The sequence below is a fragment of the Eutrigla gurnardus genome (genome assembly GCF_963514095.1).
Source record: "Eutrigla gurnardus genome assembly, chromosome: 23".
Lineage (NCBI taxonomy): Eukaryota > Metazoa > Chordata > Actinopteri > Perciformes > Triglidae > Eutrigla > Eutrigla gurnardus.
In genome coordinates, this window is record NC_139934.1 from 3027293 (window position 1) to 3053067 (window position 25775).

Here is a 25775-nt window from a genome sequence, read left to right on the forward strand (position 1 = left end):
TGGTAGATCGGCCCCTTAGTCATGATTGATTCTGGGCTGGATCAATTACAGCCGAGGGGCGATGCCCGACAGTGTACAAGCATTGTCACACAAAAAAAGGTTTTCATTCATAGGCTTCATTGTCTTTCCATCGATACCTGGTGGGCCGGTCTCGGCTGAAAATGCCCGGGCCGATTTTTGGTCCCAGTCCAGCCCTGACCACAAGACCTCCCACTCGACCTCCTGGCTGTTATAAAACACATGACATAACACGTCATTAACTGGTAGAGCTGCTGACTTCTTGTCTAAACGTAAAGGAATCTTTCCTGTAAGAAATGAAGCAAAGTGGAGAGCAGGTGAGGGGTTAGTCCTCCTTCCACCAGCGGAGAATGAGACTCCTTCATTATGTTTTGGTCAACGAGGTCAGAGAACAACATTTGTGTGTCTCTCTCTTCCAAACAGTCGGTGCTTTATTCTTCTTTGTAAATATCACAATGAACCCTGAATTCTGATGTTTCACCACCTGCGTTCAGCTCACTGCCACTTTCACTGATGTGGCGTTTGTCACGGTGCTGCAGGACTAATGGCATCCAGGGCCCACTTTTTCAGAAGGAATCCCGTTGGATTTAGGATTTCTGATTGGATTAAATATTGAAAATGGGTTTTTCAAAAGGAAAAACGGATTCTGAAATCAGATCACGTAATCCAATCTTGGTTTTGATCTGGATCAAACCTTCAGTCTGTGTTGTTCAGTTTAGTACAGTAATATAATGTAAACACAGCACACATTATTAGGCCACATTTGAATACAGTAAGGTAAAAAAAAATTATAATTCCACAAAATGAATATAACAAAAATAAATGCCGATATTTTTTGTGAATGTCATTTATCACAGTCAGAGATGAACCAATCAAAAGTAGTTCCTTATTGCAGAACAACAAATAGAAATGGGGTATTTTCTATTTGGTTGTTGTACTGGATATTTAGTCTTTTTATTTGATTGTTTCCTGATTTAAATCATATTGAAAATATCCACGACATGCTTTGTTTTTTATCAAATGAAACGATGAGACAATTTTACACTTCCGTTCAGGGGCGGTTTGTTTATTACACACTACCAACGGGGAAAAGGAGGGAACTTTTTTATAACCAATTCTATCACAGCAAGTCGTTATCAGTGAAGTTTGATCTGCCAAATATATCATATATCAATATATGTATATCTATATATGTATATCTATATCTATATATCTATATATATGTACCATGGAAAAGGTTGTTGGGGACATGTCTGTAATACATTACAATAATACTTATAATATGTTTTAATCTCATTCTGTTGGTTAATAACATTAGCATTATGATGCCTTTTATAACTAGAAAATGCATTTCCTGCAGAAAATGCGTGGAAATGCTTTAATGCTGAAGCAACACTGCAAAAAAAAGCTGAATATTTGAAGAAAATATTTAAAAACCTGAATATTTGAAGAGAATATTAATAAAGCTGAATATTTGAAGAGAATATTAAAAAAAAGCTGAATATGTGCAAAAGTATGAAAAAGCTGAATATTTGAAGAGAATATTAATAAAGCTGAATATGTGAAAAGTTTGAAAAAGCTGAATAGCTGAAAAGAATATTTAAAAAGCTGAATATGTGAAAAAGTATAATTAAGCTGGATGCTCAACGGCACCTCGGCAGAGCCCAGGAGGTGAACTGGCACCTCTCCATTCTTGGTCCATACAGGGACTCGAACCGGCGACCCTACGGTTCCCAGTTGAGTTGTGTGGAGAGTGCCCTAATGATGTCATCACATGTGAGCAACAGTAAAACGTTCATCACAGTCAGGCTTGCTGGGGGCAGGCTTTGGTAGCTAAGCAACCAGGGCCAGATGGAGCCCACCAATCATGCTGTATAAACATTCTACTGTGAAGCCGAGTATGTTCAGCCTGTGTAATGATGTCTCAATGTTCTCTCATGTAACAGCTAATACTCCTGATGTTGTTGTTGTTAATGAAAATCATAGAGAGGTGCTCATTCTGGAGGTCGGCTGTACCTTTGATTACAGCCTAGAGGAGGCCTTTCTGACCAAAGTGCTGAAATATCAGCAGCTGAAGCAGACCATCTCTCAGCTAGGCTACAGGTGTAAACTTCTAGTCTTTATATTTGGTAGTCTGGGGCATGCGCATAAGTTGGTTGTGAGGGGCCTTCAGATGGCCGGCCTCCCAAAAAGAAGAGCTAAACAGTTGGCCAGGTACTGCTCAGTCTCAGTTATTATTGGTAGCCGTTCAATCTGGAGGAGACGTTGTTTTTTGTATCCTTAAATGTCTGTTTTCTATCTGACCTGTAGGTCATTTTGTATGTAACTGCGTTCAGCTGCCCAGGCGTTTTGTGTCTGACCGTCTTCCATTGTCAACTGCACTGGCAGTGTTTATGTCCCTTGTGCAAGAACCCTTGTACTTCTTTATATGTGGGCATAAATAAATATTTAAAATGTGTGTGTATCTGTGTGTGTGTGTGTGTGTGTGTGTGTGTGTGTGTGTGTGTGTGTGTGTGTGTGTGTGTAACTGTGTGTGTGTGTGTGTGTGTGTGTATCTGTGTGTGTGTGTGTGTGTGTGTGTGTGTATCTGTGTGTGTGTGTGTGTGTGTGTGTGTGTGTGTGTGTGTGTGTGTGTGTGTGTGTGTATCTGTGTGTGTGTGTGTGTGTGTGTGTGTGTGTGTGTGTGTGTGTGTGTGTGTGTGTGTGTGTGTAACTGTCTAAAACACAGCAGAAAGTAGGACTAGCTTGTGTTCATTTAACGTCATGTGACTCGTGAGTGGTGGCACGAGCCCTAGCAGTAGCGTACCTTCTGTTGGGGAGATGGGTCCGTGAACGCTGCGGCCATCAGACTTTCGTGTTGAAGTCGACACCCGGAAAACGGATAACGAGTCGTTTCCCGTTTTACGCTTCAAAATAAAAGAACGAAACACGGAAATGACTCGTATCCCGTTATTCGTTTTAAAATCGGAAAACGAGAAACGGAAAACGACTCGTTAACTGATATTAGATATTGTGTTCATGAATGGGATTCGGGGATGAAATAGTGCCATTTCTCATTCCAGATTTTGCCTTTACGTCTTTTTTAATGACCCGGAAGGCGCCGTGTTATGCAGCGTGAACACTTGATCTGCTCCGTAGACCGATTACAATGTCTTTATCTGAATATTCAGATTTTAGAACAGCCAGGAGGTCGAGCGGGAGGTCTTGTGGTGATCTAGCCCAGCATGAGTGACCACTCTGGTCTCCTGCGAGGCTTTTCAGAACGTGAGCGTCAGACGCTGTCGGAGCGTTTATGAACAGTGTTTTAGAGCTCCTCCTATAGGCTTTCAGGTAATCCGGACCATGCAGTCATACAGCCTCACACGAATGGGCCTTTTGTTCATTAATCACACATCTGGACACATCTGAACGGATAACATATACTTATTATACTAATAATGAATCATTATTAAATGCTCACATACGAGGTCAACGATAATGACAGGACTATGACTGCTACAGAGATCACAGCAACTTAAAGCTGTCTGTCTGGGCAGAAATCTGGTATTAGTGTTATTAATGGTATTAGTCATGATACATATTCAGTGTTTCCCACACATTGAATGGACTTAACTAGCGGCTCTAATAATAGGCCTAAACAGGAGGGCAGCAGCGCTTATTATAAGGGGAAATCCTCGCGGCTGGTTTGGTTCATCAACGTTCTGTTTACCCCGTCGCCATGGCAAGGCGTCCCCCCCCGCCGACCCCCCTTTAGCTGCGCGAGTTTGACAGTGCGTGCGCGTATGTCAAAAATAAAACACCAAGGAAGGCTGAGGAATAGTCACCCACTTATATTAATAATAATAATAATAATAGTCATAATAAACTAATAGTATAAATTTGCAGCCATCCCCAACCGTGCGGACCCAGTGACTAACTAATAACCTGCCATAAGGTGAAATAAAGAGTCGGTAAAGTTGGAAATATATTCACAGATTCGGGATCAATACATCTGAAGTGAAACGTTTTCAAACACAAATGATGCCTCTTCCCCACCGTAATATCAAAGACTACGAGCTACAAGCACCAAAACACAGATTTTTCACATAAATCAGCTGTTCTCCGAGCTGAACGGAGAACATTGATCTCTATGCGCAGCCGGCAGCCGGGCGAGTGCGCAGGGACCGTCTGCAAATTACAAGACAAAAGCAAGACGCTGCAAACAAAAACCATTAACGCTACTGTTATACAATATTGTTTTCCTCTTGTGCGCCACTAGTGCTGTTGTTTTTTGTTGTTGATCAAAATATTCTCCAGGAGCATTCAAATAAATAAATCGTTGATATTGGACTTATTTTCTTTCAAGCGTACATTTGTATCTGTCCCTCAACACAGGCTATGACTACTACTACTATCTGCTACTACAACCAACCTGGACATAATTTGGCCCTCAGAAGAAAACTAATTGGGGAACCCTGGAAGGCTCAGCACTGTGTTTTAGTCATTTTTCTTTTCATCTTTTCTTGAATGCTTAAACTCCTCAACCCCATTTAGTATGTCAACATTTTGTATTAGTACCAGCAGTTTGTAAGAAATTGGTCAGTGATTAATGTCATATTTTGGTTCTCAAAATTCACCAAATTGATGCATTAAAATTAAATCTATTAAAAATGTTCTCCCGGGGGGGCATGCCCCTGGACCCCCCTACAAGATCACAAGCCCCCCACGATAGAATCCTGTGGGAAACACTGCTATTGGTACACAAAACTGGTAGATCGGCCCCTTAGTCATGATTGATTCTGGGCTGGATCAATTACAGCCGAGGGGCGATGCCCGACAGTGTACAAGCATTGTCACACAAAACATTTTTTTCATTCATAGGCTTCATTGTCTTTCCATCGATACCTGGTGGGCCGGTCTCGGCTAAAAAAATGCCCGGGCCGATTTTTGGTCCCAGTCCAGCCCTGACCACAAGACCTCCCACTCGACCTCCTGGCTGTTATAAAACACATGACATAACACGTCATTAACTGGTAGAGCTGCTGACTTCTTGTCTAAACGTAAAGGAATCTTTCCTGTAAGAAATGAAGCAAAGTGGAGAGCAGGTGAGGGGTTAGTCCTCCTTCCACCAGCGGAGAATGAGACTCCTTCATTATGTTTTGGTCAACGAGGTCAGAGAACAACATGTGTCTGTCTCTCTCTTCCAAACAGTCGGTGCTTTATTCTTCTTTGTAAATATCACAATGAACCCTGAATTCTGATGTTTCACCACCTGCGTTCAGCTCACTGCCACTTTCACTGATGTGGCGTTTGTCCACGGTGCTGCAGGACTAATGGCATCCAGGGCCCACTTTTTCAGAAGGAATCCCGTTGGATTTAGGATTTCTGATTGGATTAAATATTGAAAATGGGTTTTTCAAAAGGAAAAACGGATTCTGAAATCGATACATCACGTAATCCAACCTTGGTTTTGATCTGGATCAAACCTTCAGTCTGTGTTGTTCAGTTTAGTACAGTAATATAATGTAAACACAGCACACATTATTAGGCCACATTTGAATACAGTAAGGTAAAAAAAAATTATAATTCCACAAAATGAATATAACAAAAATAAATGCCGATATTTTTTGTGAATGTCATTTATCACAGTCAGAGATGAACCAATCAAAAGTAGTTCCTTATTGCAGAACAACAAATAGAAATGGGGTATTTTCTATTTGGTTGTTGTACTGGATATTTAGTCTTTTTATTTGATTGTTTCCTGATTTAAATCATATTGAAAATATCCACAACATGCTTTGTTTTTTATCAAATGAAACTATGAGACAATTTTACACTTCCGTTCAGGGGCGGTTTGTTTATTACACACTACCAACGGGGAAAAGGAGGGAACTTTTTATAACCAATTCTATCACAGCAAGTCGTTATCAGTGAAGTTTGATCTGCCAAATATATCATATATCAATATATGTATATCTATATATGTATATGTATATCTATATATCTATATATATGTACCATGGAAAAGGTTGTTGGGGGACATGTCTGTAATACATTACAATAATACTTATAATATGTTTTAATCTCATTCTGTTGGTTAATAACATTAGCATTATGATGCCTTTTATAACTAGAAAATGCATTTCCTGCAGAAAATGCGTGGAAATGCTTTAATGCTGAAGCAACACTGGAAAAAAAAGCTGAATATTTGAAGAAAATATTTAAAAAAGCTGAATATTTGAAGAGAATATTAAAAAAAAGCTGAATATGTGCAAAAGTATGAAAAAGCTGAATATTTGAAGAGAATATTAATAAAGCTGAATATTTGAAAAGTTTGAAAAAGCTGAATAGCTGAAAAGAATATTTAAAAAGCTGAATATGTGAAAACGTATAATTAAGCTGGATGCTCAACGGCACCTCGGCAGAGCCCAGGAGGTGAACTGGCACCTCTCCATTCTTGGTCCATACAGGGACTCGAACCGGCGACCCTACGGTTCCCAGTTGAGTTGTGTGGAGAGTGCCCTAATGATGTCATCACATGTGAGCAACAGTAAAACGTTCATCACAGTCAGGCTTGCTGGGGGCAGGCTTTGGTAGCTAAGCAACCAGGGCCAGATGGAGCCCACCAATCAGAGCAGAGCAATCAACCGCAGCTGGTCCTGTGACGTGTCTGTCTGTCTGTCTGTCTGTCTGTCTGTCTGTCTGTCTTCTTTGAAAAACTACAACTCCCACTGACTGCTCCTGTCGGCCAATCAGAGCGCACCTGCTGTCACTTCTGAGTGAGACAGAGAGAGATAGACAGACATTTTAAAGTTTAAATGGAGTTTCTAGGTGAAAGTATGTCTGAGCAGACGATGTTTGACAAAAAAAACTACAACTCCCACTGACTGCTCCTGTCTGCTGCTCCTGTCTAGATCTCACGAGTGTTAAGGATGGACGAACCCTCGGTGCTGTGTCTGCTCCGTAAGTACCGCCGTGTCTTTGATGCAACGACATCTAATTCAACGATGCTCATCCTGTTTGACCATCCTGTTTCTATCCTGCATATAAACACCAGCCTGCTCTGTTGTTGTGTCCTTCCTCTTCAGTTCTGGCCTCGCTGCTGAGCTGCTCCACAGGCCGAGGTCAGGAAACGCTCAAAACATTGTTGATTGTCCACAAACCTGAAAATGATTCATCTCCACCCCCCGGGGGGCTGGAAGGGGAAATAAGTTCAAAGGGGACCTCAAGGGGAAATCAAAGATGGTGTCATTTCATAGACTGTAAACAAGATGTCGGGGTAGTCGTGGTCATCGTACGACGGCGTATATAAGGCTGACTGTAGAAAATAAAACAAAATAAATGGAGCTGAAAGAGGGGGGCAATATTCAGAGAAAAAAGTGGCAAATTGTCTGACAGTCTGGTCTGGTCTCTGGACTTATGTGAGCTACTATCTAGACCTCTGGGGGACCACAGACAGTCTCTGGTTCCTCCACATAGTCTGGTCTGGTCTCTGGACTAATGTGAGCTACTATCTAGTCCTCTGGGGGACCACAGACCCAGGAGATGATACGATTAGCTCTGTGAAACCCATCTGGTCATTCAAAGAAAACTCTTACTCTTCCAGCCTCTCTGACGGCGAGTCCCAGCAGCTCTCAGCTGTTTGAAGGAACGTCCTTCTCTCTGAGCTGTGAGGACGACGGGGGTCCAGCTGGATGGACTCTGTGGAGGACCACAAGACACGAAACCAGGACTAAGTGTGATTACTGGGGGAAACCTGCTGGTTCTTCCTGCAGCCTCAGCCACATTGTCCCAGTGGACAGTGGAGTTTACTGGTGTGAGTCCGGAGACGGAGAAACCAGTAACACCATCAACATCACCGTCACTGGTAAGATCACACAATCCAAAATAAAAGTCGTCCCGCCAGAGTAAAGGTCTTGTTGTCAGCTGGACTTCTGTGTCTGTGTTGAGGTGGACCGGTGATCCTGCAGAGTCCAGTCCTCCCTGTGATGGAGGGACATGAGGTCACTCTGTCCTGCAGGACAAACCCGACCTCCGACCTCCCAGCTGGTTTCTACAAGGATGGCTCCCTCATCGGGACTGAGCCTGCAGGTCTGTCTGTCTGTCTGTCTGTCTCTCTGTCTGTCTGCCTGTCTGTCTGTCTGCCTGTCTGTCTCTCTCTCCTACTACAAATTCGTGAGTATTTCTACATGGAATACAAATAACTTGTCATTCAGAGAAAAATGAAAAATGTGCATAAAATCTGTGAATGTGAAATCACGTCTGGAGGCGTCACGATGCACCGCCCACTGTTTGTAGACACGTGTTGTTGGGGCGTGAGAGGTGCAGCCAATCAGCGTTTGTGTCAGGGGGTAGTCCGCAGAAGAGGAAGAAGAAGAAGAAGAGTTATCAGCTGCAGGGGTGCAGTCGAATAGTCTTTCTTGCTTAGGAAGGTTCCTAACTGAAGAAGTGACCCGGAAGTAAACAAGTGGCCGCCATGATAAGAGCCGTTCGGATTCTCTAAATGCAAAGGAAAGGAGCTCCAATGCTTCCTTTCAGAGCTCCTTTAGCATAGGATGCAACGGACCTTCCTATGCCATAGGAAAGGAGATTACGCCGACCCACAATTCTTTGCGAGAGCAACATTTAAAGTGCCGCACACCTCGGCCGTTCATGAAAACAAACGATAGGTGCATTTACATATTTAACAATGACTTTCATGCAGACAGAGTAATTGGAATAGTGATGATAAATGTGTGGACAGTGATAATAATTTAATGTTTTTTTTTTATTTATTTCAATCATGTTACAAATGTTTGACAAAAACGAAACTAAAACCACAAATGAAAAGTAAATAAAACAACGGTCAAACAGAAAGGTGGAGCTGCTGGACCTGAAGCCGGTCAGTGAACCAGCTGTTTATAAAACCAACATGTGGAGAAGTGGAAGATGCGCTTTTTGTAGTCCATTATTGTAGTTTCTCCAGCGCAGACGCACGTCAATCGCCGGTGCCGATCATCAGCTGTCAATCATCAGCGGCCGCGTTTTAATGACGTAGCTTAGTGAAAGTCCGGTCGGATTCTCTGAGCACCGCGGTCGACTATTCCTAAGTCCTTTTGAGTTCTCCTATCGCCTTTCCTTGACCCCGTGACGTTTTCCCCAGAGGTCAAGGAATAGGAGATAGGAATAGGAGTTAGGACCTTATTTTTTGACTATTCGACTGCACCCCAGGAGTCGGAGGAGATAACGGGGCGACGCGACGACAGCTCGCTGCTATCAAACACGTAAGTGACTTTAAATGCGGATTTATTGATTATTAATCGTGTCCGCTATGGTCGCCGCTCCTCCTGCTGGTCCTCCTGCTGGTCCTGCTTGCTGGTCCTGCTTGCTGGTCCTGCTTGCTGGTCCTCCTGCTGGTCCTCCTGCTGGTCTCCTTCGAGACACCAAGCTAGACGTTTAGTCGTTAAATGTCAAACTAAGAAACTTTCTCTTCGGTTTGTTTCGTCGAGGTTCGTTAAAGTAATTTAGCTGCGAAGTTCCGGCGTCAGTAAAAGAAGTTCAGGCGACTTTTTAATAAGTGCGCAACAGGTTTCTCCTCCTCCTCCTCCTCCTTCTCCTTTTTCTTCTTCTCCTTCTTCTCCTCCTCCTCCTCCTTCTCCTTTTTCTTCTTCTCCTTCTCCTTCTCCTCCTCCTCCTCCTCCTTCTCCTTTTTCTTCTTCTCCTTCTTCTCCTCCTCCTCCTCCTCCTCCTTCTCCTTTTTCTTCTTCTTCTTCTTCTTCTTCTTCTTCTTCTTCTTCTTCTTCGTGTCTACTAAAGTGTCTTGCGTCATCTGTAATATGTGTTGTTATAATGATTATTGTTGGAAAGTAAAGGAATGCGGAAGTACGGAAGATGTACGTCACGTGTGGGGTTTTCCCGCTCTGTATTTTGTTATCATTCCTCTACCAAATCAAACCAATACTATATTATACATGTGATACTATTAAAATGTCAAATACATAAATCTAAATGTTTAAATTCATGAACTACTTTTTTTAATTTTCAAAAATGAATCCAAACAATACATTAAATTCCAAACCCACGCTTACACGGGGAGAACATGCAAACTCCACACAGAAGGAAAATATATATATAAATATGTATAAAATATAAATATTTGTTCCAGTTATCTCTTCGCCCAGGTTTTATTCTGTGTTACATAAAAATAATATTTATACTTTGTCTTGTCAGGTATTTGTTTGTTTTTGTTTTAGTAAATCTTCACCCGTCACTTCCTGTTTCCCGTGCAGGTCACCGCTTCATGCCTGAGATGCAGCCAGTCAACCCTCGCCCTCGTCTGCTCGTCCGTGCTCGCGGGGAAGCGTACGTGGTTCCATGGGATAGCTGACAGACGCCGGCATCGAACGTGTGAACGCCGACAAGATGAAGATGAAGATGAAGATAATGATGATGATCTGCGGCCTCCTGCTGCTCATCATCTTGACCCCTTGTTTCCACGGTTAGTCCACCCCTTCACTTCACAACCTTCACATTTCCCATCATGCATTACTTCTTCTTTATGCGTCTAATTCCATCATGTTGTCATGGTAACGCCCTCACCCCCCCCTCGTGAACAGGATCATACGTGAAGGACTACGAGGCCGAGGAGGACAGCAACGTCACCATGGAGTGGCAGTTCCCCTTCATCGCCAGCAGGGCGGCGAACTCCTTCGTGGTCTTCTGCGAGGCGTTCTCCGGTCAGAGAGAACCGGAGAGCGTGTTCCACCTCCACGAAGGCCTCGAGGTCCCGGAGTCCCAGGACCAGCGCTTCAAAGGCCGCATCTGGTGTGACCGGGGCGCCCTCCAAGACGGACTCGTCAGACTCCAGGTCTCTGGACTCGGGACCCCGGACTCGGGCGTCTACGTGTGTCAGGTGGTCGTTCACTCGGACGTCACCTTCAGTCAGTGCCGGCTCAACGTGACGGGTGAGTAGACCCTCTTCACCGGTCCAGTTCAGCAGAGTCCAGCAAGACTGACGGGATTTCTTTGGTGTCTTTACAGCAGCGCGGGATTGGCCCAGACCCCCAGGACCCAGACCCCTGGAACCCAGACCCCCAGGACCCAGACCCCTGGAACCCAGACCGCCGGAACCCAGACCTCCAGGACCAACTCTTTGGGAGAGGAGCCGCTTGTTTTTTGGACTGGGTGTGGTGGCACCCCTACTGGGTGTCTACTGTTGGTGGATTTGCTGTTGGTCCAGGAGACCAGGTTTGAAGTCCGGCGGTGGATCTGAGCGCGTTCACAGCTCTCCATTCAGAGTAGTGTAACTGTAACCACCTAAGGTGGCTTCCCGGGTCCTGGTTCTGGTCTCACCTGCAGCCTTTCTCCTCACTTCACTCTACTGTTCACATCCACCTGTTGAAGACGGAAAAGTCCTCAACCACTGGCTACAAAGACTCTGATCGTAGCACTGTTGCTCTTGAAGTACTACTTTACTCAGATGAGGACCTAACACTTGTTCTATTTTTAGCTCTTACTTTATCAGCAATGATACGTTGTGGTTTCTTTGTTTCCTTCTTTTGACAAATGTACTTATTGTAAGTCGCTTTGGACAAAAGTGTCTGCTAAATGACCTAAATGTAAATGTAAATGTAAGACGTACAGCTTAACAGTCTAATCCGGTTATTATTAATGTATATATAATATATATAATGTATATAATAATCATATATTGAACACATTAACTTGAGTTTGTTTATTAATCTTTTATTGATCTAATGTATATTTGTACAGGGTCATCTTAAATTCTAATGAGTGTTTGTTTGAGTTGAGTTTGTTTTCTCTGATTGCATCAATTAAGTGTGCTGGAAGACCAATCAAAGTCTTCACTGACTAAGCCCCGCCCCTCCCGGTGGTTTCCCTCCAGTCCTGATGCAGATTGAGACTGTGTACCTCTTTCTTCTAGCTGTACAACTTCTTAATCTGCCAATAGGGAACTAATATATCAGCTAGCTGGCAGATGACACAGCTTTACTTCTTATGAATGCCTCTCAAGTGTCAGTCGCAGTCCAAACTATCCAGTCCTTCTCCAAAGCATCTGGGCTCTGTCTTAATCTAAACAAATGTGAACTGTTACCAGTAAATAATTGTACAGTGTCCTCAATTTCTCACATTCCAGTGAGTGATTCTGTCACATATCTTGGTCTTCAGATTGTTAAAGATAGGAAGCTTCAAATTTGACTCCAATTATTGGGAAAAACCCCAAAAAGTCCTCAACCACTGGCTACAAAGAGACTTGTCTCTGAAGGACAGAGTTCTGCTCACTAAGGCAGAAGGAATTGTGCGACTAACCTATGCTGCTCAGTCATTGTCTGTGCATAATTCCATATGTAAATGTTGATGGAATGCTCAGCAACGTCTTATGGGAAAACAAAACACACTACATGTGAAAATCTGTTGTTTTAAAGGAATATGACAAAGGTGGACTAAACGTTATAGACTTCAGCTCTCTCAATAATACGTTTAAAATCAACTGGATTCAACAATATCTAAAAAATCCAACCTCTGGAACTTTATATCTCACCATGTCTTTTCCCATCTAGGTGGCCTAAAATTAATTCTGCTCTGTAATTACAAGATTCAGAAAATCCTGAATAACTCAGTAACAAAGTCACTATTTTATGATAAATGGTTCAACAATGGTATTCTTTTAGTGAGTCAGCTATTTAACAGTAGGGGACTTCTGTACAACTACTCTGAATTTCTCACCCGATATAATATACCTGTAACTCCTAAAGAATTTTCTTTCGTTTTTGATCCCGTCTGGTTTCTGTGTATTATTTAAGAATGCTGACCACTCTCCTCCCCTGTCATTGTCACCTTCTGATCCAATAGAAACTTCATCAGGTAAACTCTAATTTGGTGATTTGGTTTGGTTTCTGCTCCTACAGACACATTTTACTGGAGCAGTTTTGTTAGTAAGATCGATTGGAAATAAGTTTGGTCGTTACCACAGAAGTTTCTCCTAACTAATACGGACAGGAAGTCTCATTTAAGCTGATCCTCAGATTCTATCCAGTCAAACACTTCTTACAAAACTTAAAGAATGACATCGATGTAAAATGAAACTCTTCCTGAAACATGCTCTCGTTTATTCTGGTACTGTGAATTTACTCATGAACTATGGAATTAACTCATTTATAGCTGCTTGTGTTTTCCCAGATTTTGTCTCATCCTATAAAAATGTTTTATTTGGTTGTTGTGATCACCGTAGCAGAGATGAGAACGCCTTCTTTCTTGTAAATCTCATTCTAATGTTAGCTGAGTTTCACATTCACAAGTGTAGATTCACAAACCAAAAAAACTAGTTTTAAAATGGAGGAGGAGGAGTCGGCTGACATAACTGTGAAGAAGAGGGGAAGATATCTTAGCAGCATGCTAACGTTTGCTAATTAGCACCAAACACAGGGGTCTAGATAGTAGCTCACATTAGTCCAGAGACCAGACCAGACTATGTGGAGGAACCAGAGACTGTCTGTGGTCCCCCAGAGGTCTAGATAGTAGCTCACATTAGTCCAGAGACCAGACGAGACTATGTGGAGGAACCAGAGACTGTCTGTGGTCCCCCAGAGGTCTAGATAGTAGCTCACATTAGTCCAGAGACCAGACCAGACTATGTGGAGGAACCAGAGACTGTCTGTGGTCCCCCAGAGGTCTAGATAGTAGCTCACATTAGTCCAGAGACCAGACCAGACTATGTGGAGGAACCAGAGACTGTCTGTGGTCCAAACAACAAGGTCTCTGCTGTGTTTATGTCTAGATGACCTTATATGGAGTGTTGATGGAGCAGCTACAATGTTAGCGTAGCCTAGCACCATCAACCAGACTCCATTCAGAAAACCAGCGTTTTAACAGTAGTTATCTTGTGGTCTTGCAGACAGACCTAACAAAGCATGACTCAGCACTTTTTACTGATCCCCATCATGATGGAGTTATTTCAGCATCCTTTTGATCTGGTTATTGATATTAAATCACAGATCAATACGTTATTTTGTGGTGAACCAGCCCACGTGGGTCTTGTTAGATCCAGTGAATCCAACAAACAGGAAAACGAACGACTTCAAGACTCACGAGAGAGCATGGAGAGCATTCAGTAATTACTTTATTTTATTATTGTTACTATTATGATTATTATTATTATGACATCATGAGAAATACTCACTTCGTCTGTCGTTTCTGGTTCCTGATCTTCTGTCCACCGAGTGTCGGGATGTGTGTGACCTGTTGATCATATTCACAGAGTATTAATGTGTGTGTGTGTGTGTGTGTGTGTGTGTGTGTTTTGCATATATTTATATAACCATTAAGCACCTCTGGAACTTTAGGTCCCGGTGTAACGATAATAAAACACAAACACATTTGAGTGGTCACTATTGATTCTATTTATTACAGTAATGAATATAATAATAATACTGAACTTTTCTGCGGTAGACGTAACATGCATGCTGAGAAACAGACAGAAAGAAATGGTCGTCGTTCTTCTACTGAAAACACCTGCAATAATCACTTCATCATCACCGACCCAGCTGTAACTTAAAACCGGTGCTTATTCAAATCAGGTCTGCCTGTCTGTCTGTCTGTCTGTCTGTCTGTGTTTCTGTGTTTCTGCCTGTCTGTCTGTCTGCCTGTCTGCCTGTCTGTCTGTGTTTCTGCCTGTCTGTCTGTCTGCCTGTCTGTCTATCTAAATGGCCTCATTTATATCTGTCTGTCTGTCTGTCTGCCTGTCTGTCTGTCTGTCTGTGTTTCTGCCTGTCTGTCTGTCTGCCTGTCTGTCTATCTAAATGGCCTCATTTATATCTGTCTGTCTGTCTGTCTGCCTGTCTGTCTGTCTGCCTGTCTGTCTCTCTCTCCTACTACAAATTCGTGAGTATTTCTACATGGAATACAAATAACTTGTCATTCAGAGAAAAATTAAAAATGTGCATAAAATCTGTGAATGTGAAATCACGTCTGGAGGCGTCACGATGCACCGCCCACTGTCTGTAGACACGTGTTGTTGGGGCGTGAGAGGTGCAGCCAATCAGCGTTTGTGTCAGGGGGTAGTCCGCAGAAGAAGAAGAAGAAGAAGACGGAAGAAGAAGAGTTATCAGCTGCAGGAGTCGGAGGAGATAACGGGGCGACGCGACGACAGCTCGCTGCTATCAAACAAGTAAGTGACTTTAAATGCGGATTTATTGATTATTTATCGTGTCCGCTATGGTCGCCGCTCCTCCTGCTGGTCTTCCTGCTGGTCCTCCTGCTGGTCTTCCTGCTGGTCCTCCTGCTGGTCTTCCTGCTGGTCCTCCTGCTGGTCTTCCTGCTGGTCTTCCTGCTGGTCCTCCTGCTGGTCTTCCTGCTGGTCTTCCTGCTGGTCTTACTGCTGGTCCTCCTGCTGGTCTTCCTGCTGGTCCTCCTGCTGGTCCTGCTGGTCCTCCTGCTGGTCTTCCTGCTGGTCTCCGTCGAGACACCAAGCTAGACGTTTAGTCGTTAAATGTCAAACTAAGAAACTTTCTCTTCGGTTTGTTTCGTCGAGGTTCGTTAAAATAATTTAGCTGCGAAGTTCCGGCGTCAGTAAAAGAAGTCCAGGCGACTTTTTAATAATTGCGCAACAGGTTTCTCCTCTTCTTCTTCTTCGTGTGGAAGGTGTGTGAGAGGAAGAGCTCAGAGTGAAAGACTGTTCTTTACATTTTTTTCGTTGTTTGTCATTTGGGCTTTAATGGCCTTTTGGTTGTGGGTACATTAGTTAATTGTTTTGTGTTTTGGTGAGTTTTATTTCATTTCACGGTAGTTTTGTGGGGTTTTCCAGCCCAGCCTTTGTCCGGTTGGAGGGCCACGCAGACGCCGGTATGGCGGCTGGTGGCTTCTCCAGGCTGTCGCGGAGGCACGGCATCAAGACTGGTGCCGGGTCTCCGTGCAGCGTGGAGGAGGTGGCGCTGGCTGTGGGGGAGATCGTCGGGCACAGCTCAGTGAAATCTGCGGCCCGCGTGAATAAGGCGGTGGTTCTGTTTTTAGACAAGGTGGAGCAGGTGAACACGCTGGTGGAGACGGGGATCACGGTGAACGGGCTGTTTGAGCCGCTGCTGCCGCTGACGCAGCCGGCGACTCGGATCACACTATCTAACGTGCCTCCGTTTATTAGCGACGAGTTTCTGATCAAAGAGTTGTCTCGCCACGGAAGAGTCATCTCCCCGATTAAGAAAATGCTGTCGGGGTGTAAGTCGCCTCTGCTGAGACACGTCGTGTCTCATCGCAGACAGCTCTTCATGATACTGAACAATAAAACGGAGGAGTTCAGTTACAGATTCATTGTGCGTGTAGACGATTTCGATTATACACTGGTCGTCACCTCTTCTCTAGCTTAGTGTTTCGGCTGTGGTGAGGAGGGACATTTGGTCAGAGCCTGCCCGAACCGGGCCGAGCCGGGCCCGGCTGGCGCCGGCGTCGCGACGGCTGCGGCCGGGGGGACGCCGGCTCCCGCCGGGGAGACGCCGGCTGCCGCCGAGCGGCCCGGTGGCACGGGGCAAGGCGGTTCGGGGGCTGAGCGGCAGGTGGAGGAGGGACAGAACCAGGATGGTGATCGTACTGAGGTGAGGGGGGAAAGGGAGAGTGGTGTCGGTGAAGGTGGGGAGATGGTGGCTGAGGAGACAGGTGAGGTGGGTGGAAACACAAAGGAAGGTGAAAACAAAAAGGGAACAGGTGAGGTGGGTGAAAACAGTAAGGAGAAGGGTGAGGTGAGTGAAAACAGTAAGGAGAAGGGTGAGGTGAGTGAAAACAGTAAGGAGAAGGGTGCGGGGGGTGAAAACAGTAAGGAGAAGGGTGAGGTGAGTGAAAACAGTAAGGAGAAGGGTGAGGTGGGTGAAAACAGTAAGGAGAAGGGTGAGGTGGGTGAAAACAGTAAGGAGAAGGGTGAGGTGGGTGAAAACAGTAAGGAGAAGGGTGAGGTGGGTGAAAACAGTAAGGAGAAGTGTGAGGTGGGTGAAAACAGTAAGGAGAAGGGTGAGGTGGGTGAAAACAGTAAGGAGAAGGGTGAGGTGGGTGAAAACAGTAAGGAGAAGGGTGAGGTGGGTGAAAACAGTAAGGAGAAGGGTGAGGTGGGTGAAAACAGAGGGGAGACGGGTGAGGTGGGTGAAAACAGTAAGGAGAAGGGTGAGGTGGGTGAAAACAGTAAGGAGAAGGGTGAGGTGGGTGAAAACAGAGGGGAGACGGGTGAGGTGGGTGGAAACAGTAAGGAGAAGGGTGAGGTGGGTGAACACAGTAAGGAGAAGGGTGAGGTGGGTGAAAACAGTAAGGAGAAGGGTGAGGTGGGTGAAAACAGTAAGGAGAAGGGTGAGGTGGGTGGAAACAGTAAGGAGAAGTGTGAGGTGGGTGAAAACAGTAAGGAGAAGGGTGAGGTGGGTGAAAACAGTAAGGAGAAGTGTGAGGTGGGTGAAAACAGTAAGGAGAAGGGTGAGGTGGGTGAAAACAGTAAGGAGAAGGGTGAGGTGGGTGAAAACAGTAAGGAGAAGGGTGAGGTGGGTGAAAACAGTAAGGAGAAGGGTGAGGTGGGTGAAAACAGTAAGGAGAAGTGTGAGGTGGGTGAAAACAGTAAGGAGAAGGGTGAGGTGGGTGAAAACAGTAAGGAGAAGGGTGAGGTGGGTGAAAACAGTAAGGAGAAGGGTGAGGTGGGTGAACACAGTAAGGAGAAGGGTGAGGTGGGTGAACACAGTAAGGAGAAGGGTGAGGTGGGTGAAAACAGTAAGGAGAAGGGTGAGGTGGGTGAAAACAAGAAGGTGACAGGTGATTTGTGTGAGGGCAGTGCTGAGGCTGTCATCATGGAGACTGGTGTGTCTGAGGGGGCGCCTGCTCCTCAAAAGCGACGCAGTAAGCGCAAAAACCTGTTGAGTGATGGGGGGGGGCAGTAAGGCCGGGCGGCTAGAGAGTCAGCCGACTGCTGAGGATTGCAGTGATAGCGACGGCTGGGTGTCTGACTGCAGTGAAATGTCCAACATCCAATTAACTGACAGTCAGGAAAAAAAACTGTACCCTGAAAAAATGTTTAAGCTGTTCCTGCAGCGAACCAAAGGTGTGAAGGGCCTTGATATGGAGCAGCATTTTCCAGATCTGCTCAACTTTTACAACTCAGCTAAACAAATCATTAAAAACAAAGCAACATCAGAACTCAGTGATCAGGAGATATTTAGACTGAGAAAACAGATGATCAAAGTGAGAAAACAACTGAGGTTTTAATGATGATGAAGCTGCTGGTTTTATTTTTATCCCTAACTGTTTGTGTTTTTAACATCTCCCTCATAATGAATTCTTTTAGAGTGGGGACGTTGAATGTAAACGGGGCCAGAGAGGCAAAGAAAAGGGCACTGGTTTTTGACACAGCACGAGCTAAACGCATTGATGTACTGTTTTTACAGGAGGTTCACAGTGATGAAGGCAACGAGGTGGACTGGAATAAGGAGTGGGAAGGACAGGTTGCTTTAAGCCACAACACCACACTCAGTGGGGGAGTGGGCTTCCTGTTCTCCAGAACATTCACTCCTTCTTCACTGGAGGTCGAGCACGTGGTAAAGGGGAGGTGTCTTTTAGCCAAGGCACAGTTTGAGCATCACACTCTGGTTTTTATTAACATTTATGCTCCAACCAACGGTACAGAGAGGAAGAGCTTTTTAGAAAAAGTCAGTACTAGACTGGACGGCTGCGGCCCGGAGGATTTTTTATTCTTGGGTGGGGATTTTAATTGCACCGAGCACGAGTTTTTAGACCGTAATCATGCAGAGCCTCATCCAGTCTCCCAACGCGCTCTGATGCAGCTGGTCCACTCTCATGGCCTTGTGGATGTGTGGAGAAGGATGCACACAGACTGCAGACAGTATACGTGGTCCCACCTGAGAGAGGACAGGATCTCCTTAGCCAGACTTGACCGGTTTTATTGTCTTAAGCACCATTTTAATGTGTTTAAGGAGTGTAAGATTGTGCCAGCTGGTTTTACTGATCATTCTTTGGTTTTGTGTCGTGTTGTTGTCAAAAATATTTTACCTAAGAGTGCATACTGGCATTTTAATTCAGCTTTAACTTTTGATAAAGGTTTTAGAGAGGCTTTTAGTTATTTCTGGAATTCTTTTAGACAAAGGAAAGCTGAGTTTAAATGTCTTAGGCAGTGGTGGGATCACGGCAAAGCAGAGATAAGGATTTTATGTCAGCAGTATACTCTCAATGTCACAAGAGACACCTGTCGATCTATTAAAGACCTGGAGACTGAAATAGTGGAATTGGAGACATATGTTGAAATCCTCAAGTCTAAAAAAATGGCTCTAGCCAACCTGCTAGATGTCAAAGTACAGGGTGCACTGGTCCGGTCCCGGATGCAACACATCACCGAGATGGATGCTCCCTCTAGCTTCTTCTTCTCCCTGGAGAAAAAACACGGCCAAAGGAAAACAATTCACTCTTTGTTGTCTGACACAGGGGAGGAGCTAGGTGAGCCTGGCCAGATACGAGAGCGAGCTGTCGAATTCTACACGTCTCTCTTCACCAGCGAGTACGTGGAGAACGACGCACTGTGCGAGGGGTTCTGTGGTGAACTACCTCAGGTCTCCACGGAGACCAACTCACAGCTGGAACAGCCGTTAGGGATGGAGGAGCTGCACACCGCTCTGCAGAGCATGCAGGGACAGCGGTCTCCTGGCATCGATGGTTTGACTGTGGAGTTTTACAAAGCCTTCTGGAGCATCATAGCACTGGATGTAATAGAAGTGTTTAACGAAAGTCTGGCTTCAGGTTGTCTTCCACTGTCCTGCCGCAGGGCAGTCGTAGCTCTGTTACCTAAAAAAGGCAACCTACAGGACATTAAGAACTGGCGTCCTGTGTCTCTCCTGTGCACAGATTACAAGATCCTGTCGACGGTTTTGGCTAACAGGCTGAGGGAAGCTATGGAGCAGGTGATCCACCGGGACCAGACCTATTGTGTGCCTGGCAGGTCGATGGTAGACAACGTCTACCTGATTCGGGATGTTTTGGAGGTCTGCAGCTCACTGGGCATCAAGACTGGTCTCATTTCGCTAGACCAGGAAAAGGCATTTGACCGTGTTGAACACAGCTTCCTCTGGAAGATCATGGAGAGGTTTGGGTTCAGCACTGGTTTTATTGCCAAGATCCAGGTGTTGTACAGTAACATTGAGAGTATGCTGAAGTTCAATGGCAGTCTGTGTGCTCCTTTCAGGGTGCATAGAGGCATCCGGCAGGGCTGCGCTCTGTCTGGGATGCTCTATGCACTCTCCCTGGAACCCCTCCTCTGCAAAATACGTGCAAGCATTGATGGCCTGATTTTACCTGGTTTTAGCAAGAACATTGTTTTATCAGCCTACGCTGATGACGTCATCGTCCTAGTAAACGATCAAAGGGATGTTGACATTTTAATTAGTTTAACCGTCTCTTTTAACACTCTGTCCGCAGCAAGGGTGAACTGGAGTAAACGTGAAGCCCTTGCTGCGGGTGGATGGTGTAACGGCCTTCCTGTTCTCCCACAGAGGCTAGCCTGGAGAAGAGACGGTCTTAAGTACCTTGGTGTCTTCCTGGGGAATGAAACGATGGTTAGGAGGAACTGGGAAGACATCATGGGAAAAGTCAGTGGAAAAATGAATGCGTGGAAATGGCTACTCCCTCAGATGTCCTTCAGAGGTAGAGTTCTGGTTCTTAATAATCTTGTAGCCTCACTGCTGTGGCACCGCCTGGCCTGTTTGGATCCCCCATCAGGTCTTTTATCCCAGATTCAGGCAAAAATTGTCAACTTCTTTTGGGATGGGTTACATTGGGTGCCACAGGGGGTGCTTTTTTTACCGAGAGAGGAGGGGGGACAGGGCCTCATCCACTTGGCCAGCAGAACCGCAACTTTTAGAATACAGTTTATACAGAGGTTTTTAACAGGACCGGCAAACCTGGTGTGGAGGGAAGTGGCCAGCTGCATTCTGAGACGCGTGAGTAACCTGGGACTGGATGCTGCACTGTTTTTAACTGATACCAATTTTTTAAAGTTAAAGGGGTTACCTCCGTTTTATCAGGGTGTTTTTAAATCGTGGGCCCTGTTTAAATGTAGTTCTAGGAAAAGCTCTAACTCTCTGTACTGGTTGTTAAAAGAGCCGCTGGTCTACGGAGCCAGGCTGGACGTCTCCAGCGGAGCCACGCCTGGACTAACGGCAGCCTTGCTCCGGGAAAAGATCCTGGTCCTGGAGCAGGTGGTGGACGCTGCGGGGCCAGAGCTGACTGACTCCCAGGCTGTGAGCTCCTTGCTGGGTTTCCAGTCCACCAGGATGGTGGTGAAGGTCCTGCAGGCGTGGCGACAGAGGCTCTCTGGAGGAGAAAGAGTCCTAGTGACGGAGTATGGCTGTGGGACCAAATCCAAAGATACAGATCCTTTTCCAGAGATCTCGGTGACCCCCCAGTTCGGAGAGGCAAGTGGGCCTCTCCTCAAGCAACCAGACACACTCATCCTGCAGGCCACAGACACGAAAACCTTTTACAAGAACTGCGTGAAGGTGCTGAACAGGAGAGGACTGAGTGGCAGAGCGCCCTCTGCATGGACTGATAGACTGGGGGGAGTGGGTCCACAGTGGAGGGTTCTATACAAACCCCCCCTCAGGAAACGCACAGCCGACCTCCAGTGGAGAATTTTACACGGTGCCATTGCCACGAATGCTTTTATCTCTGTTGTTAACCATGATGTGTCGAACCAGTGCCCTTTCTGCCACCTTCGTGAAACAGTGTTTCATGTTTTTAGTGAGTGTACGAGACTCATTGGGCTCTTCACTCTTTTAACAAACGTTTTTAACCTTTTTAACGAAACCTTTTGTATACCAGTGTTCATCTACGGTGTCAAATATAAGAAAGTGAACCAAAAGAAATGGCAGCTACTGAACTTCATGCTGGGGGAAGCGAAGCTGGCCATTTACGTGTCCAGAAAACGCAAGTTGGAGAACGGAGTGGGTCAGGAGGCAGCCTCAGTCTGGCGCTGCAATGTAAAGTGCAGACTGAGGCTGGAGTTCAGGTTTTATAAAATGATTCACGACTTGGACAGTTTTAAAAACATCTGGTGTTACAACAATATTCTATGCACTGTTTTTAATGATGACCTGCAATTTGCACATTTTCTATCCGAGTAGTGGTCTTAATTATGTATATATATTTATCCTTTTTTAAGTTATGTATATATAAACTAACATTGCCTTTAACCACTGCAGCACTTTAGTGAAACTGTAAAATGACTAATATGTAAATAAAGTGTATTTGAAAAATCAAAATCTTCTTCTTCTTCTTCTTCTTCTTCTTCTTCTTCTTCTTCTTCTTCTTCTTCTTCTTCTTCTTCTTCTTCATGTCTACTAAAGTGTCTTGCGTCATCTGTACTGTGTGTTATTATAATGATTATTGTTGTGTTCGAGTATAAGAAGTAAAGGTGAAGTACGGGTCATCGTGTGGGGTTTTCCCACTCTGTTGTTTGTTTTTATTATTCCTCTACCAATCAGCGCCGCCGCTCCCACCACGTGCATCACGCGCTGTGCGTAGGGCACCAAAAATATCATCACAGTCCAAATAATTATAATGCCGATATTATTTCACTATAGAAATTGTAGGCGCATTTTAGGCATGTATATCACAAAACAGGGTCAGCAAATGATTAAAAAAATATATATAAATATGTATAAAATATAAATATTTGCTCCAGTTATCTCTTCGCCCAGAGGGGTATTCCACCAAACTCGCTAAGTGCAAAGCCGGGCTAATGTCGATAAGCCTCGCTACCTTTAGCGAGAGTTGTGTTCCATCAACGTGACTTGAGGCACTCTCCGCTAAGTAACCATGGGAATTTATCCGACCAAACTAGCCTGCTCCGGGGCAGGCTAACCATCAGGCTTACTTTAGCGGGGGTTTCAGAGAAGTCCGTCTGTCGGAAACAACTGTACCAGCAGAAGGTTCCGCCAAGCCTAGTCCTCGTGATTTCATCACGTCAAAGACCAAACATTACCAGAATTACATATATGAAGTACAAACAGACTATATTTTCATCAAGCGTCTAAAAATACATGCTTGCAATTAAAAAAATATGAATAAATCGTTTATTTTGTTTAAGACCGACTGGCCATATCATTATCTAAAGCCCCCAGTTGGGTGAGTGGTGATGCTCCTGCCACCGAACATGGGCATCGCAGGTTCACATCCCGGCGAGGACATCTCATGTGTGTTTTCTTTTGTTTTTTTGCCTGTATAATTGTCTTTAGATCAGAGAATTAGACCAACATTTTACCTTAACTATGATAAATATGTCATACAATTTCCCCAGAACCCAAATATAACTTGCAAAAACATGATAGATATAAAGATGTTATTATTAATAGCATGTTATAGATCCCAATGACCAAGGCATTGCTGCATGCAATTTACAGCCTCATACATTCCTTTCAGGTGAGTTCATTAATAGGTTCATTGAATGTATTCATTGAATTGTTGAGATAAATGAGTTGGTCAATGTAGATGCATTTACTAGGCCTATCTAAAAGAGAGAGAGAGAGAGAGAGAGAGCGACACAGAGAGAGAGAGAGAGAGAGAGAGAGAGAGAGAGAGAGAGAGAGAGAGAGACAGAGAGAGAGAGCGAGGGAGAGAGACAGAGAGAGAGAGAGAGTGAGAGTGAGAGAGAGAGACAGAGAGAGAGAGCGAGGGAGAGAGACAGAGAGAGAGAGAGAGTGAGAGTGAGAGACAGAGAGAGAGAGCGAGGGAGAGACAGAGAGAGAGAGAGAGAGAGAGAGAGACAGAGAGAGAGAGAGAGAGAGAGAGAGAGAGAGAGAGAGAGAGTTCCGGCCAAAGAAAGAAGTTTCTCAAACTTCCATAGTCAGGAATTGAACCGTGGCCGGCTGCATGCAAAGCCGGCACGTTACCTCTACACTATCCTCACGTCCGTGAAGTTGTTGTCAGTATTATATTAGAACATGTTACTCTTAAAGGTACTTCTGTATTTACTCGCTCGGCACTTCTTGCCCAAGCAGCCTCGTGATTTTTATTGATCACTACAGTATTCCCTTTTTGGGTCGAGGCTCGTGATTATACCTGCCCATGTGGGCTGGGCTCTCCAGAGGGCATAGAAGTCGGCCCTCTGCATAGCCTCTCTCTCTCTCAGCTGGCTCCAGACCCTTGATTGTTCCTTCCTTTGTTTGGTTCGTGGCACTATACAGCACACATCTCACCATATTGTCCACACATCCACACACTGCTGACATGACTGACTCCTTTTCTTACCTACACACCACATTCATTTCTAAATAAGTTCATTTACTTTTGTCAAATAAAAGTACCTTTTTGGTGCTTTATCTGTGTGTCGCCTCCCTCCTTGTTGCCACCTTAGAGCCAGGTGGTAACAATACCCAGACACGTTCACATGCATCGTGCAGCCGTCTTCCTCAGCTGGTCTGTGTATCTCCCAACATCACCCAAGAGCAAGCGTTATAAAGCGTTGATGAATGGAAAATCACAGCTGCAGCATCATCATAGTTTATAATTCCTCAGTGGATTTAGCAGGAGCATCTTCTCCAACAATGAAGAAACAGTTTAATATGTTTTTTATTTGTAATATGTTAAATACATGATGTTTTCTATTCTAATCTGTGTGTGCTCTGTGTTTCATGTTGATGGTTTTCACTGGACAGCAACTAGTTGCTCCAGTCACTAATGCATGTTCCTCAACACGACAAGGTTCAGTCTAAAGACAAAGCCATCCCGATATACTCCATTCATTTAAGTACATTTACACAAGCATTAATACATTTACAACAAGTACAAGGAGGAATGAACCTGACTGATTACAAACTGCAATGTTTTCATTCACATCTTTGCATCGACTCTGAATGTAATCACACCGCTTTGTGTTTGTTGTGAACAGTTTCAGAGACGCAGAGACACTGATGATCCAGACCCGACTGTAAACCCAGGATAAAGAGGTTCAGTGAATGTGGTGTTGAAGGTGTGGAGGTGGATCAGTTTGTCAGAGGAGACTCTGTAGAAGGTCAAAGTGCCAGCAGGACAGTCCAAGTACACTGCTACCACACCAGAGGAGGAGGAGGAGGAGGAGATGTGTGTTTGTTCGTTTTTGTGACAGACAGAGTAACGACCACCATAACATCTCAGACTCCAGGACTGATCATTACATCCAAACAGAGAGTCGTATCCTCTCCTCTTGATTCCTCTGTAACTCACTGATATATAAACCAGTCCTCTCCACTGGACCTCCCAGTAACAGCGACCAGTCAGACCGTCTCTACACAGCAGCTGAGGCTCTGAGACAAATCTGTCTGGATGATATGGATATGACTGGTCATCGTCCAAACATGTCACCTTCCTGTTGGTGTCGTCCAGTTTGAGGTTTCTGCTGACTGTGTTTGTGTCCAGTTCCAGTTCACAGACATCTGATGGAGAGAACAAACACAATGCAGCTAAAGGTTATTGTTGGAGACAGTTGGGTGTTTTTGGTTTGTGTTTTAAAGCTTAATAAATATACTTTGGGTATTAGTATATGACATCACAAGGGGGCGGTAACTTGATGGTGATGGTCACGTCATACATTTCATTGATAAATAGGACACCGGTGTGTAGTGGTGTGTGTTTTGTTGGATCACAGAGAAAAACACAGTGTTGGGGAACTAGCAGGAGCAGATTCAGTTATTAATAGATCATTATTAATATCAATACTCAGTCTCAATATTAAGGAGTTTGTACTCAAATGCCAATAATTAATAACTATTAGAATATGAGTA

General features: G+C 44.6%; 2 protein-coding genes and 2 long non-coding RNA genes across 14 annotated transcripts in view; 2 read left to right on the forward strand and 2 right to left on the reverse strand.

Annotated features, from left to right (window-relative positions):
• The window catches only part of LOC311008608 (uncharacterized protein), a 248212-nt gene that overhangs the window by 79962 nt on the left and 142475 nt on the right, over nucleotides 1–25775 (reverse strand). The gene's annotated exons all lie outside the window — the stretch shown is intronic.
• LOC311008679 lies at nucleotides 6931–8080 on the forward strand. The gene is made up of 3 exons (XR_014596545.1): nucleotides 6931–6960; nucleotides 7086–7121; nucleotides 7948–8080. It is a non-coding gene; the product is annotated as an uncharacterized lncRNA (long non-coding RNA).
• LOC311008660 (uncharacterized protein) lies at nucleotides 9134–11387 on the forward strand. Of its 2 annotated transcripts, none has more exons than XM_084002458.1 (4): nucleotides 9134–9260; nucleotides 10266–10474; nucleotides 10593–10940; nucleotides 11017–11387. In XM_084002458.1, exons 2-4 carry the CDS (start codon nucleotides 10399–10401, stop codon nucleotides 11280–11282), a joined length of 690 nt encoding a protein of 229 aa, XP_083858584.1. In that variant the 5' UTR covers nucleotides 9134–9260; nucleotides 10266–10398; the 3' UTR covers nucleotides 11283–11387. The 2 variants fall into 2 exon arrangements, with proteins under 2 accessions (XP_083858584.1, XP_083858585.1); XM_084002459.1 differs by having other exon boundaries at nucleotides 9135–9260; nucleotides 10593–10944; nucleotides 11051–11387.
• Nucleotides 11239–13320, reverse strand: LOC311008675. The gene is made up of 3 exons (XR_014596542.1): nucleotides 12738–13320; nucleotides 11614–11875; nucleotides 11239–11370 (listed from the first exon to the last, which is right to left on the reverse strand). It is a non-coding gene; the product is annotated as an uncharacterized lncRNA (long non-coding RNA).

Coding starts and splice junctions, on each gene's coding strand:
- LOC311008660 (XM_084002458.1), top strand. CDS start 10,399: ATGAAGATGAAGATGAAGATAATGATGATGATCTGCGGCCTCCTGCTG. Junction 10,475..10,592: donor CTTGACCCCTTGTTTCCACG/GTTAGTCCACCC, acceptor CCTCGTGAACAG/GATCATACGTGAAGGACTAC. Junction 10,941..11,016: donor GTGCCGGCTCAACGTGACGG/GTGAGTAGACCC, acceptor GTGTCTTTACAG/CAGCGCGGGATTGGCCCAGA.